The sequence below is a fragment of the Centropristis striata genome, chromosome 23 (genome assembly GCF_030273125.1).
Source record: "Centropristis striata isolate RG_2023a ecotype Rhode Island chromosome 23, C.striata_1.0, whole genome shotgun sequence".
Classification (NCBI taxonomy): Eukaryota; Metazoa; Chordata; class Actinopteri; order Perciformes; family Serranidae; genus Centropristis; species Centropristis striata.
The window spans coordinates 24,703,192-24,720,338 of NC_081539.1; the positions used below are offsets into that span (position 1 = coordinate 24,703,192).

The following is a 17,147-nucleotide window of genomic DNA, read 5'->3' on the forward strand; positions in this document are numbered from 1 at the left end:
TCCTTATAACTAACTATTAAATACTTTGTAATGCACTAGAATAATTGTTACAATGAATTATGAATATTTGGAGACAAACTATATTATAAGTTGCTTTAAACAGATTATAACACATCAGTATGTTTATAATGCCTTATAATGTTGCTCTAGAGTCAGGTTAAGGGTTAGGCTAATCCTATTCCTATAATGCATTATAAGAATGTTTATAATGCATTATAGACATGATGTTTCAAAAACAATGTCAGTAAGTGAGCAGTTATATAGTTTTATGCTTAATAGTGTACTATTATTATTGTTATAAGGAATTTTCAATATTTTTCTGCTTTTGCATTATAAGTATGCAAAAGCACAGGTGCTTTTAACTATTATTATACAGTGCTATAAGCAGATTATAATGCATTATAGATATGTGTATAATGCATTATAGAGATGGGGGTCATAGAAAGGGTTAACTCAATGAGCATAAGACACTTGAACTTATACATCACAAAGTCATATCTACAATGTTTTATAACTGTTGATATTATGCATCAGAAAGCATTATGTGTGTTTATGAGTACAGTCATCAAGCATAATAAACACATTATAATTATATTGGAATGCCTCCATAATGCACTATAGATGTGGTCATCATAGAAAGTATTAGCATGAAGTCTTTTTTGTCAGGTATTATCAGTGTCTGATAACCAATAATGCTGCATTGCCATTATTCCTTAATATCTTTGTGTATGTTTCTTAAAAAATAAATAAAAATATTCATATTTTATGCTGTGGTTAAGGTCCGGTGAGTGTTAAAAACACTTGGTAAGGGTTAAGGTAAGGTCATGGCATTGGTTGAAATAACTAGTTATATGTAAGTCCAAATATACTAACATGAAGAGCAAAAAAACTCCAAGGAGTGTGTATATTTGGAGCAGTTGGCCTTCAGAACCCTTTTCAGGATTACGGGCCATCAAACTAATGGACCTTCTGTCCAATAGGACATTTTTCGGACTATTGGGGTTTTTGGAATAATGAGCTGTTGGAACAATGGCGTGGCTCCCAGTTAAAGCAGGGAGAAACAATTAATCTTACAGTGACTCTTTCAACAGAGCTGCTAGCGGTTTCCCCTTGTTTTCTGTCTTTGTGCTAAACTAAGCTAAGCTAAGCTATGCTAATCGCTATGGGCTGAAATATGTGCCACCAGAAACTGAATTTGAAGTATTTATGTTTGACTTTGAATTGCTTAACTTGAATAATTGTATTAAAAAACTGAATTTGAATCACATAATTTGAATTTGTATGGTTCAATTTGAATAATTACATTGAAAAACTGAATCTGAATTATAATTTGAAATTGATTTTATTAGTTTGGACCTGAACATTCAGTTCTCACAATTCAAATTCAGTTCGCAAAATTCAATTTCAATTTTCTGCGACAAACATCCGGGTAGTTGAGGCAGAGCAATCGAGCACAGAAAACTGATGTGCTGATTGGCCGAAGAGGCGATCTGTGTATCTGCGCTCGATTGCTCTGCCTCAACTAACTTAAATTATGTGATTCAAATTCAGTTTTTTAATGCAATTATTCAAGTTAAGCAATTCAAATTCAAATATAAATAATTTAAATTCAGTTTCTGGTGGCACATATTGCAGCCCATAAATCACCTCTTGGCTCTAGTTCCATCAATAATACATAGACATGAAAGTTGTATCATCTCACTGTCTGCAAAAAAGCAAAAAGAGGGCAAACCATTCCTTTAAAGTGTAGAATATTGCTCTTTTTACATGATCAGCAAAGAACCAAGGAGCTAGCAGGGCTGTTACACTGTTAATGATTATAATAATACAGCCAGGATTAATGACTAGCTGCTTTGAAAATCAGTTAGAAGTTAGAAGAGTAAAAACGGAGTAAGTTTGACTGGGAATAGGAGACTCAAATTAGCAATAAACTTCTAATGCTCATAAAGTCCGGAGCAGCTACTTAGCATTTCTCAGAGTTAAATCTCTGGACGTGTGGCTGTGGACCCTCTATTAGCAGCCTTACTCAAGCCATTTTTTATGTTAATAAAAATAAAGACTCCACCCTAATAAAACACAATTGTGAACATTTTCTTCTAGCAGACAGCCAAACGTGTCCAGTTCTGGGACTTTAAATGGCAAAGCTGTTATGCTGGGCACCTTCATATGAAGGGTGGCTTTTTTAAAATGCTCCTAAATGGAATATATAACACCTAAATAAAACGGCTCTCTATGTGCTTTGTAGGGGGAAAACTAGACCAGGGTGATGAAATCCAAACACTTGAGTGAAAGAAGAGACGCCTCTGGTGTGAAAAGCTGTCACAGAGGGGGCAACAGTCGGGATCAGGTTGCTTTGAAAGTCAAGATATGTATAAAAACAGTATTTAAAAAAACAACCGGAGGACATTAGAAAATATATTAATTTCTCTTAAATAAAATTATACTTGCTGCCCTTTCTTGAGAGTGTACCTGACGATGTTATGTTTGGAGAAACAGTCTTGGAAGCATTATAGAAGCACAGAAATATAGTAAGACAGAAGGCAAATTCCCCTATTCCCCTCAGAGTTTGTGTTTTTTTTACAGACATATGCATGTAAAGTTGTCCAGAGAAGAAATATGTCAATCCCTTTGGTTTTCTAATGGTCTAATGTTATAAACACACTAAAGACGGAGTCCTGGCAGGACTGTTGGTGCTGTGATGGTCCAAGCTCCTTCCACATTCTGGTTTGGACCAAGGAGCTCCCAGACTGAGCCCAAGATCAACGTCCAAGGCTCTATTCTGGACAGGCGCCCTTCGCCTCAGCCCTGTCAGATCTGGTCAGACCTGGAGATCCACATCCAGACCACAGCCGAGGTCTAAATCCAACCCCATCTCAGTCATTATTTTTAGCTCCGTGCAGATCAGGTATGGCGACGCAGCAGTCTGTCTTGTTTTATTCCCGTTATCCCCCCAACACCAGCCACAACAGACTAGAAAGATAAAAAACCTGCATATTTTTGTCAAAGCCCTTCCCTTTTCTCCTCAGTGTGGACCTCAGGAGTGAGTCCAGCTGATTGGAACCCAGTGAGTCTCCGTCTCCACTTTCTTTAGCGCCAACCGCAGCTCGCTGAAGGCCGCCGAGAGGTCATCGTTCACTATGACCTTCTCAAACAGCTGGCCATATTGAGCCTCCAGCGTCTGGGCACTGTTCACCATCTCCTGGAAGTCCTCCTCCTGCAGCGAGAGGAAGAACAGGGAAGAAGAAGAAGACATGGGTAAAAAAGACAAAAAGCAGAGATTCACAAACCAAAAAGCAAAACAGTTGATTTGAGGGTGGCGATCTGCTGCAAAGAGAAAACACTGGCCACAGTAAACAAGAGGGGAGATAAATTCACTTACTGTAAACACAAATTACACGGCCTTGAACACACAAATAAACACAAAGTGGCCCAAACGCAGCCCGTTATAACCTCCCAGAGACATGGTACCCACACATGAACCCTGGCACTGACCACGCACTAAAACCTCCCCATGCAACAACCTGACCTCAAGGAATTTTCATCATTTCCTCACACGGTTATCCAATTCACAAAGAAAAATAAAATATCCTCAAAATAAGCCGGGGACAAAACATAATCATCGTTTCCAAAAGACAGACATGTAAAACATACATTATTGCCAGTCTGGATTTTATATGCGCGATGGGGAAATGACAGTTTGCGGTGACGCTGGTCCCCTGGAGGGATCAGACCGTGTGAACCTGCTGCTCAGCCAGCTGCATCTACTGGACTGGACTTTACACTGAGCTCCAGGTCTGGAAGATGTTTTAAAGGGCCTGGTGCTCAGGAGGCAATAATCCAAGAGAGTCTGGCTGCAGACCTGCACTGTCAGGACTGGAAGTTGATTCGAAGCCTTTCAAAATAAAAGCGAGCATACTGGAAGCACGTATTTTTCGTTCCCCGTGTTTATTTCTTGGGCCTTTATTTTATGTATACATTGTGAAAATGTTTATGTTTATTGATGTGTTCAATTAAAAAGATGAAAAAAATGTCCAGTTCAACTGGCTAAGATGAAAAAACGCAAGAAAATTTCTAAATAAAAAACAAACAAAAAAGACAGTCTGGCTGCAGACCTGCACTGTGAGGTCCGGAAGTTGATTTTAAGCATTTAAAAATAAAAGCGAGTCTACCGGAAGCACATATTTTTCGTTCTCCGTGTTTGTTTCTTGGCTCTTTATTTTATGTATATATTTTATTTGTAAATATGTTTATGTGTCATTTAAAAAAAAGTCCAAAACCAGATTCTTTCAAATTAATATAACTTTACAGGGCAATGTATAGTGTGCAACGTAACGTTATAGTGATTAAGACTGTTTCTGTTTCTTCATATGATGAAAAGTTGTTGTCACTTGACTTACCTACCTTATGGTCTATACACCTCACACAGGGAACAAAAAATATTCTGGTAGACTCGCTTTTATTTTGAAAGGCTTAAATTCACCTTCTGGACCGAAACTGGACAGTTTCAAGTGGACATGAAGGGCTACACTGACTGTCACAACTTTGACTTGACACAAACCCTGAATCTAATTACTTTAGTCTATTTTCTACTTTCAAAATGCAACTAAACGCATGTCTTCATATGAAGTTCAGAGGATTTAATGAAAAGATTTTAAAAAATTATGTAAAGTACGTTATTTATTTTTTTATTGTGGTATCAAGAGTATTCTCTCCTGTGCTTAGGACATTACAATCGGTGGAAAACAAGTGTTTCCAAACAAATAAAATAATATCAAAACTGGTGAAAAGAAGTTTTGGCAGGTTTTTTTTCAGGATCACTTTTCTTTGTAGTCTTTGTAAACATTGAAATCCTGCTCAACAGTCCTGATTTTTCATCATTTGTTTTCACAGGTGAAACAAATTACTTTAAAATCATTCTGGCACAACTTTTTTCCACCTGTTTTACAGATGAAAAACAAATGCTGGAACTCGGAAAGATTATCCTGACAAACATCTTTTTCTTCGTCTGTTCTTAAGTCTTAAACAAAGGGGAGAAAACAACACAGATCAGACTCAGACAATGAATCATCAATGTTATTTTCCACTTGGCTCTCAGGGCTTCCGAACTTAAAGAGACAACAGATGATACCTGGGTAATCACGTCCAAAGGAACATCTCATGTTGTTTTTAAATGTTCTCTATGATGACTTGTGTAGGACACAACGTTTAGGACTTGACTCCAAAATTAGCTCAAATCTTCACAGCCAAGACTTAATACATGCTTGTGACTTCTGGGCAGAGCAGATTTTAGGTTAAAGGCATACTGTGAAGGATTTTCCAAAAAAAACCCCCAGAAAAAAAAACAAAGAAAAAAACATCACAACTGGCCAGCTGGTCTTACAGCTCCCAAGGGACTAAAAGCTTTAGACGGAAAGCTCCACATTCTGTCAATTTACAAATGTTCTTGTTTGCTCGATTTTGTTTCTATCTTTTCATTTTGTCTTCTATGAACATTTGTGATTATATTTATCCAACATATTTGTGGTCTGAATCAAGGTATTAATAGTTTTGGACTTTTCAGTCATTTAGTTTTAATGTCGTTGTGATTTTTTGGTTTCAAATTCAGTTCATTTTGATTATTTTTTTTATTTTATTTAAAAAAGCTTAGTTTTAGTTTAGTTTTTATTAGTTTTAGTGTAAGTTTTCTTTGTAATGGGGTATTTGTTGAATGCCAGATTTAAAAAAGTCACAATAAATGTTGCCTTTATTTCCTTTGTCTTATCCATCTCAGCCCCAATAAGTTTATTAAGTCATAAAACCAGATAGAATTATAGAAGGTTTATGTATGAAAAAAGTTGACAAAGATGAAAACGAAGGACATTTTCACTATAATTTTAGTTAGTTTTGTAACCACACTATACAGTTTCAGTTAGTTATCGTTTTTTTTTTTTTAAACTTGTTTTATTTTCATTTCAGTTAATGAAAATGTTTTTCCAATTCTAGTTTTTGTTAACTATAATAACCTTGGTTCACATTGATCCTGTCTCTAACAGTCTGGCTGCTGTAACTCCTCTGTTACTACCTCAGGAGGCGGTTCACTTGGTCCCCCATTACGCTTCTGGGATGTTCATATTGACGGCGAAACGTCAAAGAGGCGTAACTATCACGGCATGAAACATCAGTCTTAAAGGGGCTAGTACGACGTCATACAGATTAATCTATAACTGTGACATCACAACGTTACAGAAGTCCTGACGGCTGATTTAAAGGCACAGTTTCTGAATACGGGAAGTGTGTTTTTTTCTTGAGCGTTTTAATACTTTCATAGTATTCATATCGCACTTAGACCTGCTTTATAATCAAAAAAGACATGGAAATCGCATTTTTCCCAATATGGGACCTTTAAACAGGGGTCTTCCAGGGGGATGAAGAGTTTTCCAGGTCAATATGTAAATCAGCTGTCCAGTGTAAAGAATAAAACCACGTGCTAACTGTGATGAAAAGCCAAAGAACATATTTTTATCAGGGTGGGAGTAAATATTGCCTATCTGGGGCTCCTGTATTCATAGATAGAGCATTCTGACACAACCCAGGTATCTCCATGGTGGTCCCTCTGAGGCTTTCTGGTTTCAGCTGTGTGGGTCCTGGCTGGTCCTGCCCTCAGTGCAACAGCACGGCTAAAGTGGCTGCACTGATTTAGCCTTATGTTTTTACAGGGAACACTCAACTTTAGATTCTTGGACAGATATGGTTTTATAGTGAAGCCATTTGCCAAACACACATTATAAATACACACAGATGCACATTCATGCACAGAAACTCAAACACACACAGGATCAAGCTCTGTGTGTGTGTGTGTGTGTGTGTGTGTATACAATGTGTACGCACATAAACACAGACTCGTTAAAGTCTGAAACTCCTAAACGGCTCAGTTTTTGGAGACGCTCCTTCCAGCCAGGAGTTACTTCAGAATGTTTCTGGTGGTTTTCCGCTTCATAATGGATTAGCTGCACAGCTAAATATAAACACTCACTCGCCGTGACACTCAGAAAAAGCCTTGTCTGTTTTTTTTGCCCGGCTGTTTCTCATGTACAAACATGCTGTCACACACTCTATTGTCTTTTGTGTGGACGGTGTGATGGTTTTATCAGCCTGAGTCTTGGAGGACGACAGGAAGAGGATGGGTTCAGGGAGGGCAGCAGGTTTGTTGGCCTGTGGAGGAAAGAGTTCCCCAGCAGGACTATATTCTCTCTCATCTGGACCGGAGCCTTCCACTTCTGGACCAGGACTTAGGGATGACCAATGTGTCCAACACCAGGAAGACAACCCCTCTGACCTGTCCTGGCAACTAAATGAACCTGGGAGACTGTATGCTGTTTTGTGTGTGTGTGATGTTTCCATGTCCACCAGCGAGTCTGTCTCTAGTTAGACCATTCCAGGTAAAAGAACATTAATCACAGCAGGACGCTGCTTAAGGGACAGAGAGCTGGGTAGAGAGATGGAAAGAGAATCAAAAAACAGAAGAAGAAAATAATAAGATAGATGTAGGATGAAATAAAAGGGGCAGAGAGATGGATATAATGAAGGTAAAAGAGGCTAATGGAAAGCTGGGCAGGAAGGACGGAGTGGATATTCTCTGGCGCCCGCTGATCCATGCTGGATCACTCTCCACAGAGGGCAGTTTGAGCTGATGCCACTTCTGGAGGGCCAAACTCCAGAAGAAAAGCAGCGGGGACTCATTTATCCCCGCTGCCATTAGATTGCTTAATTTCCACATGAAATGATGTAGTGTCTTGTGCCTGTTTTTGTACTTGTTCTAGCACAGATAAATGGGAGTTTTCATTGCTCAATATGAGGCAATTTGGTTTTACCACTGATATTTCTCCATGCTGAATGTACCACACTGCATTTTAATCAATGTGTAATACGGCTTGTATTTCGATCATATTTATAAGAACCATAATTCCAAAGTAGTTGGGACAAGGTGTAAAACGCAAATTAAGAAATTAACAGAATGCAATAATTTGCTAATACTTTTTGTTTGACATTTTCAATTGAATATGAAAACTCAAGGAGCCCACATTTGACTTTGTTTTGGAAATCATGGACGTCATGTCCTCCGGGGTGGAAAAGGGATTGTTACCAGCCCAAAGTTCAAATGCCTGAATCTGTAATGGTATAGAGGTGTGTTAGTGCCCCCTGAAGACACCATTAACACAATGCCAATGTTGTTAAAGAAAAGGTGATGTACCCAGGTGGCAACCTCCGGGTCTGAGCAGGGAGGCAAACCAGGAAGTGCCTTAAGCTGCATTCTACTGAAAATTCCAGCAGGGGGCGCTAAGTTTGGCTGCAAAAACATTCTATCCATTTATTTCAGTGCAAAATTTGAAAACTTCTCACTTTATTTATTACCTCAGAATTTTTTTTAGGACAACACTACAGTCTCAATCACCAGTAAAAAAATCTTCTTCAAGACAATTTGATGTTAATAGTTCTAATAATGGCCCCATTTAGAAGAAAATAGAAGATAAAGAGTTGTGTGATTTGGGGCGTGGCTACCTTTGATTGACAGGTGGCTAACATGGCAAGCCATCATCAGGAGAGAAGCAGAATAATGCGTATCCACGGCAACGTGTCAATAAAGTTATATATAACGTTATATAGATATAAAAAAGGACGTTTAGCAGTTTGGTCTCATAACTTTGACCCTTTCACTGTATTTTCACTTAATGACAGTTTATTTGAACGTTTTGTTCAGTAAAAATGTCTTGTTCAGCGTTTGGTTGGACTAACAGACACTCCAAGGAGTCGCTGCTCAGTTTAGGTAAGTAACGAACATTTTGTTTTTGTTTTTTGCTAGCCAAAACTAACATCCCAGTTAATGCTTCAGTTAATGCTAACATGAATTAGCAGCAGCTTCTCTCAGTCAGGTTGAGGTGTAGAGAGGCTGTAGTCAGTGATCAGATCCCTCTCCTCCTCCACAGTCCAGATATGGTCTGCTCCCCGTATCAGAAACAAGATGGCGACGAGTGTAACGCTGAATTTGATGCTTTCAACAGGCGGTCCACAAACCAATGGGTGACGTCACGGTCACTACGTCCATTATTTATATACAGTCTATGGATGTCCCATAGTGGTAAACACACCCCTGTCCCAACTTTTATGGAACGTGAGGCAGCCATCACATTCACAAAGAGTCTGTATTTACAATAAGCAATAAATGTTTGTCAGTTTGAACATTATGTATTTTTTCTTCGTACAGTTCTTAATTGAAGATGTGTCAAAAAGGATTAGCAAATGATCACACTGTTTTATTTAGGTTTAGACACAGTCCCAACTTATTTGGATTCAGGGTTGTATATGTGTGATTTTACTGTCTGTTTTACTGTAAATTCTGTCGAGAGAGGAAAATTCCCATTATGGGACTATAAACCTTTTCACCACTTTAGTGGCACAGAGCAGCATGTGTCAGCCTCAGGTATTATCTTTAACAACCACCAGGTCCTCAGCAGGAGGCCACTTTATTACACACCTGTCCTCTGTGTTTAAAGAAACCAAGCACATCTTTGCAAATCAGTTTTTAATGACTGTGGTAACCTCAGATTATGCGCCATTTTCTGCACTAACCACATTACAAGCTGGATGATACATTACATCAGTCTGTTTTTGTTGTTCCTTCATCACGCTTCAGCTCTTTTTCTGAAAAGCTTCTCTGAATCATCTCCAGCTCAAACAATAGAGCTAAAGTCAGACCGCTGTGCTGAAACAATGAGACGACTGTTCCTCAGCCTTTATCATTAAAGCAGACCTGTCTCTCGGAGAGAGAAATACAGCTGGCGGTGAACGGAATACGTCTGAGACGACTCACCCAACAACAGCTTCTCTTTCAGAGCCTTTTATAGCCAATCTGAGATGGCTTACGTCCTGTCACTGTACATGAACATTTACACAGAATCTGTTTTGCTACCTGGCTGAAATATGCCTCCTTGTCACGCAGTTTTACAGACGTGTATTTGTATGACTTGAGAGAATAGCAGAAGCTAATAACGGGACAGTGAGTAATAACACGGATTGTTAGCAATCCTCCTGTTTCTGACAACTAAAGCTCATTGTTCTCAGGACCCCTGCTGGGAAATGAGGAGCAGACAGAGGAGAAATGATATTTCACTGTGTGACTAATACAATCTGACTTTTTTGTCTGCATCCAGGTTTTAAAAGTTTGACAGAGGAGTAAAATATCTGTGGGATGTTCTGCTCCACTGTGACCTGGCTGCACGCTGTACTGCATGTGTGATAGCACCTGGGAGCTGATGGTGGACTGAGCCGAGCCAACACGCTCAGGGGGAGGACGACTCTGGGGAAGCCCAAAGAACTTTACTGAGAATTTTGCCAATATGACTTTGGATAACTAGAAATACAGCCTCTTGGTCGCATGCCTCCGGAAACCAGTCAAGTTGCAGTTTACATCCTTGTTTTTCCAGACTCATAAGATTTTCATGGAATTTAATAAAAGGAATCAAGTGTATTTTCTGGCGAAACATGGTTGCTCTATAAAATCAGCAGTTGCAAGATTAGTGTCATCAATTCTATATAAGACCAAATGTGAAATACGGTCACAATCTCCTTTTCTGTACAGAGTTATAATGGCAAGGAGATGTTTTGTTTTTTTTGCAGAAAAATGTGATGTCACAGTCAAGTTGACCTTTGACCTTTTGGAAATACATTTTCATTTCTGTTTGGGTCATAAATTTGGCAAGACTGCCAGGATAGACTGACACCTTCAGCCACCTATGGGCAGATTCATTGTGTTGTCAGTCAACACAGTCTGCTGTTGCTTACAGTGTTTTTATTATTCAGCTCACAATCATGCAGATTAGTGCATCTTTGGAGTTATTCCTGGAGAAAAAAGCTGCAATTAAAGCTGCAACAAGTATACTGTGTGAATGGGTTGATCTAAGGCTATGTTTACATGGTGACGGTCTGAACAGAAAACGCAAAAGTGGCGTTGCGTCTTTACTTTTTATTCCGACTGTAGACGAGCGTTTTCAGGAGGAAATCTGCGTGCATACGGTGACGCTAAAGTGTGTGAATTGGATTGGGTATGCATGCCAGGCAGCATCGCTTAAAGCGATAAGAGCATCTTTGGGCATGTGGAAGTTTTCACGCCACGCATTTTCATCAGCTACTCCTTCCACAAAGTTCTCCACCATCCACTAGATCTCCCAGGTCTCGTCCAAAGCCGTCTGGCTCGCCTCCGACCAATTGGTGCATCCAAAATGTGATAGAGGTAATTCCAGATCCTTCTCTGTTCACTAATACTATCTGTACATATCCTGTACATTTGGTGGAAAGACTCCTGTAAGTTTATTAGAGCTGCCAGAGCAGCTTGAAGGTCTGATGCATGGAAACAATCCCACATGTTTGTTTATTTCCCTGTGCTGGAGCATGTATGTGACGTAAACACGTACGTGACGTGAGCAGATCTGAGCAGAGTTTTGTGTCTTGGCAGTGTAGACGGACACGCTACGGTGCAGTGGATTACAGTTTTACACTCTGGAGGGTGGTTTCAGATTTTTACGTTTTTAAGCCCCAAAAACACCGTCACAGTCTAAACGAAAGGCACTTCTGATAAAATATTTTGTCGTTTTTACCCGCAAGTGTCCTCGTGTAAACGGGGCCTGAGATTGGTTACCAACACAGAGCCCTATCTTGTAATGATAACAAAAGTGAAAAATAACTTGTCTTATCTGTGATCTTGATCCAATTGCATCCTTGGCTCATGCTACACCCTCCCACTAAGTTTCATGCCATTATGTATTTTTTCCGTAATCCTGCAGACACACAAACCAAACTAAAAACATAATGTCCTTGCTGGAGGTAATGAGGTTTAGTGTGTTTCTGACCTTAAGTTGAGTTATTCAGTGAAAGGCAGCATGTTTTGATATAAAGAGAAGAAAGGCAGGAATGTTCAAATATTTGTGGTGACTTTAATAGTTAAATGATTTCAGGAGTGTTTTTGAAGGGGAATTCAAGTCGTGATTTCATTAGTCCTTAAAGATGCTAACCATGCTGACAGCAATGAAAAGTAAAGCATGACATTTAAAAAAAATATGATTAAGGCAACATATTGTTTTGTTTTTTAAGATACGATTTATTTATTTCACCTGATAAGAATTAGTGTATGAAATCAAACTTGACATTGGAAGTAGTTACTGATAATTCCATAAGACTTTTTTCTATTTAGAGTGTACTATTTAAGATGTATAGTCATGGAAGACCATTGTTTTCTTCAATTTCTAGTTTAAATTGATGATATGTAGCCATTTTCCATGGTTTTCTTGATAATAACCAAAATCATTATCAAGAAAGCCATGGAAAATGGCTACATATCAGCTCTTAAATGAACCTCTTATGAGCTATTTTTTGTTGTTATCGTTATATTTGTCCAAACAAATGTACCTTTAGTTGTACCAGGGATTAAAATTAACAAGAAATTGAAGTAAACAGGAGTGATCTAATATTTTTTTCCATGACTATATTTATGGCCCTGTTTGGCTGACGTTCTTGTCTCGGGATGGGGGCTGAAGGACAGTGGAGGGGAAAGTAACTGGGAACTGGAGAATATTAACCCTCTGGAGTCCATCTATTTATTGAAAATACACTGAGCATGTTTCATTTACAGTAATAACTTTATTTATGTAGGATATGTCGACAAGCTGAGAAAGCCAGTTAAAGGTGCAATCATAGGAGCTTTCACAGTGTGCCATTTATGTTTCTAGGCCATTTTCAAAATGTAACTTTTCTTCAACTTCTTTCTACAATGAAAACTATTACTATTTTTAATGTACATGCACATAGACTGTTCTATAGTTTTATTATTTATTATTTTTTCTGCTGTTTTCGTGTGTATAAATATTAAAAAAGAGGGAAATGGTACATTTCCAAAGACACCTGTGTCTTTTGTTTGGGTTTCTGGCAGCTTTATACTTAAATGATAATAATAATAATAATGATAATAATGATAATGTTAATTTGTTAATTAAAATAAAATAAAAAATCTGACTGACAGCCAAGCCAAGTTTGAGTTGAGAAAAATGAGGACAGGACGGACTGAAAGATGCTAAACAGAAATGAATGCATAGGAAGTTGATACATTTGAACCAAAATCTCCTGGACTTCAGAGGTTTAAAATGTTAAATTTCAGTTGTCTATCTATGTTATTTGCATATGTTGTCCATAAAGACATTTGTAAGACATCGTTTAAACACCAGCTGTAAAAGGTGTCACCATGTTGGATTTGCACCTGCAGACCAGCTCACTCCTGATCACTGTTCCCCTTCTTCATTCATCCTTACAGTGCTGCTTTGTCTTCCTCTCTTAGACAGCTTCACTCTTTTCTTATGGTGTCCCATCAGGCTATCCGCGGTGTGTTACTGACCAAAATCTTGGCCTTAGTGCTGCTTGTGGCGAGCGAGGCACGCGAGCTCTGGACCTGATGGGTCTGGGAAAACCATCACCCCCCCCTGCCTTGCTCCCCCACCCGGCAACTTTACAGCAGTACCGAACACCGGCTAATTGGTTTCATCTGTGCCGGGCTGGGATAAAGGTGTATAAGGGGTGACCTCATCACTCACACACACACACACACACACACACACACACACACACACACACACACACACACACTGTACACAACAGGGTGCAGATAGCGTTTCTGTTATTTCTTCTTGCTGCTAATCTGCGGTGTGTTTCTACAGTCTAACACCATCATCAGTGTTCTTCTTCATGTCACTGATCTTCTTCCAACATAAACATGTCAACATCTTTATAGTCATTGAATGAACTGTATTTGTATATGTTGTAAACTTAACTCTATGGCTATCCCCTTTATCCTTACTTAATGTACATCCTATTAGCTGTATCCTGTTATTTTCTGCTGTAATGAGCCAATTTCCTCACAGGGGTCATTAAACTTTCATTTAAGTTAATCTCATCTGAATGGCATTTACAAATATCATCCAGTTTGGGAGCACTCATTCAAAGCGTATCAAATTGATTTCCTGTGATTGTCTAAATCAATGCAAACTTGATCCATCTGGTACTTGAAGCAGTTTAAATAACTCTAAACAACATATTGTGCTGATCATTGTCTGATTCGGGGTGAGAAATAAAAGACTCTCTTACCGTGAAGGGCTTGGCGGTTCCCTTGTCGTCCTTGCCTGATATGATTTTGGCGTTCTGTCTGGTCTCCCGCAATCTTTCAATGGGAGGAGGCTTCACCAACACGACAAAGGGTTTAAACTCTGCTGTTCGCAGGTGCTTTATGGTCTGAACAGAAAAAAAGGAAAATAACCATGAGTGTAAAAGAAAAGAAAGCATGTGCTGATGGCGATAAAGTTATTTGATAAACATTTATCAACCCAATGATCATGGGGTTGACAAAGAAAGGCTTAGATACTCCTGCTACATAATGTGAAGCACAATATCAAATGTTTAGACCTGGAGGTGGACTACCAGAGTAGCAGGGTAGAAACAAAGTTGTCACAATCTCTTGTTCTGGTCACATTATCATTTTACCCTATGAGATATTTGTGTGAAATCTTAACCAGATTCATAACCATATGAATTCTTGAGTTATGGCCAAAAATTGGTTTTCTGAGGTAACAGTGACATGAAACCTCTAAAATCTGATCAGTTCATCGTTGAGATAGGGCTGGGCGATATGGACCAAAAGTCGCTTTTTTAAATCAAAGCTCCATAAAGTGCACAAGTTTTTATTTTTTGGAAAATGCTTAATTTTAGTTTAGTTTTTATTAGTTTTAGTGTTAGTTTTAGTTTTTTTGTAATGGAGTATTTGTTGGGTGCCAGATTCAATAAGGTCACAATAAATGTTTCCTTTATTTCCTTTGTCTGATCCATCTCAGCCCCAGTAAGTTTATTAAGTCACAAAACCAAATAGATGAAATAGATTTCATATCAACCAAAAAGGTTTACGTATGAAAAAAGTTGACAAAGGCGAAAACGAAGGAAATTTTCACTATAATTTTAGTTAGTTTTGTAACCACACAATACAGTTTCAGTTAGTTATCGTTTTTTTTTTTTTAAATCTCGTTTTTATTTTTATTTCAGGTAACGAAAAAAAAAAATTCAATTCTAATTTTCGTTATTTCGTTAGCCATAATAACCTTGGGCTGAACAGACTTTTACTATTTAAACTCCGGTTGAAACCTCTGTCTCTGTTCATTCCTTTGCAATGTGAACTGAAACAACCCTTAGCAATCACTTACAGAGCTGGTATATATTAAGAGACACACATGAAGGAACATAGGACCCTGGGGCAAAGGGAGGATCCCTTGGTCACATTTAATGACAAAAAGTTGCTGTGGTTGAAAGGGTTAAAAGCCACACAGTGGTTTAATGTATGGGTGGGTGAAACTAACAGCAGGCTTCATTGAGAAGACAGCAGACATTTCTGTCCACATCTGCCCTGCCTTCTTGTCGTATCTTTCTGGTGACATAGCACCAACAATTAGGCTCTGAGGAGGTAGAAGAGAGGTCAGAGGTGGTTAGTGTTGGCGTCAGGTTTGAGGCTCTCCCCTGGCTTTGGGACCGCGATCAGGGCCTCCCCACTGTGCTAATAGGCAGTGTGTCAAAGCCACCACTGATTGGAAGATGGATAAAAAGCCAGAGGGGAAGGACAAGCACCACCGGGAGCATTCATCTCAGCTCTCATCAGCCGCTCACCAAGTCAGCATGGGAGCAATAACATGCTTTGACACTGCCACTGATCTGATCCATGAGTCATGTTGGAGAATGGGCTCATAGTGGAGGTAGGGGGGATGACTGTTGGCTTACACAATACCACAAATGTATGCCAAAAGCAAAAAAGCACATATATAGAAACGTATATACACCCACATGAGCTTTCACAGACTCTTTCACACACTTCAGCCGAGGGCTCTGGGGCTGCTCAGGCTGAGGTGGTTTGAGAAGCTGCCAGGCTAATCTATATAATGGTGTATTTGTGCCTGTCATTATCCACTGAGAAAAAACAAACAGAGAAGGGCTGGTGAGGCAGAGGATGGACACTACCAGCCTGGCCTTAGACTAATGGGAGTCATGCTTAGAGGTTTGTCAGGGCTCAGCGACAAGCCGGCCATTTGTGTAGGTTCTGATCGCCACCACCCAACACACATAAGCCAAAGAGGAAATCTTCAAATAGAGGAAATCAGCAGTAATTGCTCCCTCAAAATGCCCCCTTTAAAACCCACTTTGGTAACCTAGCAAGCAGTCAAGGCCTCTGGCAAGCCAAGGACATGAGGGATCTGCTTGCTAGGCTGGTTGGGGCAAAAGTGCCGAGGGCTAGAAGTACAGGAAAGTGAAGGATGGTGTCATCTCTATACACAGGGATCTACATGTGGATGCAGATACTGTATGGGAAAAGAAAATATCTTGATATTGAAACATTATTGGTTTCCATTTGTAGTCAGTTTGTTGTTGAAGTACTGAGTACAGTGTGTTGAAGCAGGACCAAAGGTGGTCAATACTAGGTGGACTGCATCAGCTATCATCTGATGATTTTGCCTTTAAAAAATGAATCTGCATTCATACACAAGTATATGTTTATCAAAGCTGTAGTCAAGACCAACCTAACTGAAGTCAAGGCCAAGACCAGGTCAAGTTGAGTCTGATTTAAGACGAAGTCTAACGGGAGTCAAGACCAAGTCAAGACGGGGTCTAATGCTAACTGAGTCCTGTTCATGGCCATGATGGCCAATAATGTCTTTCCAATACCAATACAGTTATTTAGACATTAGGATTGATAAAAATAACTTATTTATAAGAAGACTGATCTATCTGATACATCTTCTGACACCAAACTAATCCATCACATCATGACATGTGATCAAAATCAGAACATGTTCTTCTGACCAATAACCAAGCCTGAGACTAAGACAATTCTAAGTCCAACAAAGGCATGAGACTTAGGCAAGTACAAGTCTTCAAAAAAAGTGGTGTTGAATTGTCAATGAAGTTGCTAATCAAACTGTAAAGAATGACCGGCACAAAGAAGAGGAATTATTGACACAGATATCTGCAATCAGGATCTCCGCTAGCTACCGGAAATATTGGCCATTTCCCTCTGAGGCTAAATGCTTGTCAGACCA

The 17,147-nt window shown here is 39.2% G+C and overlaps 1 protein-coding gene across 1 annotated transcript in view; it reads right to left on the reverse strand.

Moving 5' to 3' along the window:
* Positions 1–1,758: 1,758 nt before the first annotated feature.
* The window catches only part of mpp7a (MAGUK p55 scaffold protein 7a), a 209,685-nt gene continuing 194,296 nt past the window's right edge, over positions 1,759–17,147 (reverse strand). The window contains exons 16-17 of the mRNA XM_059326847.1: positions 14,164–14,307; positions 1,759–3,214 (exon numbers count right to left, since the gene is read on the reverse strand). Coding sequence (XP_059182830.1) covers positions 3,035–3,214; positions 14,164–14,307 — 324 coding nt within the window. The 3' untranslated portion in view covers positions 1,759–3,034. The remainder of the gene's footprint in view (positions 3,215–14,163; positions 14,308–17,147) is intronic.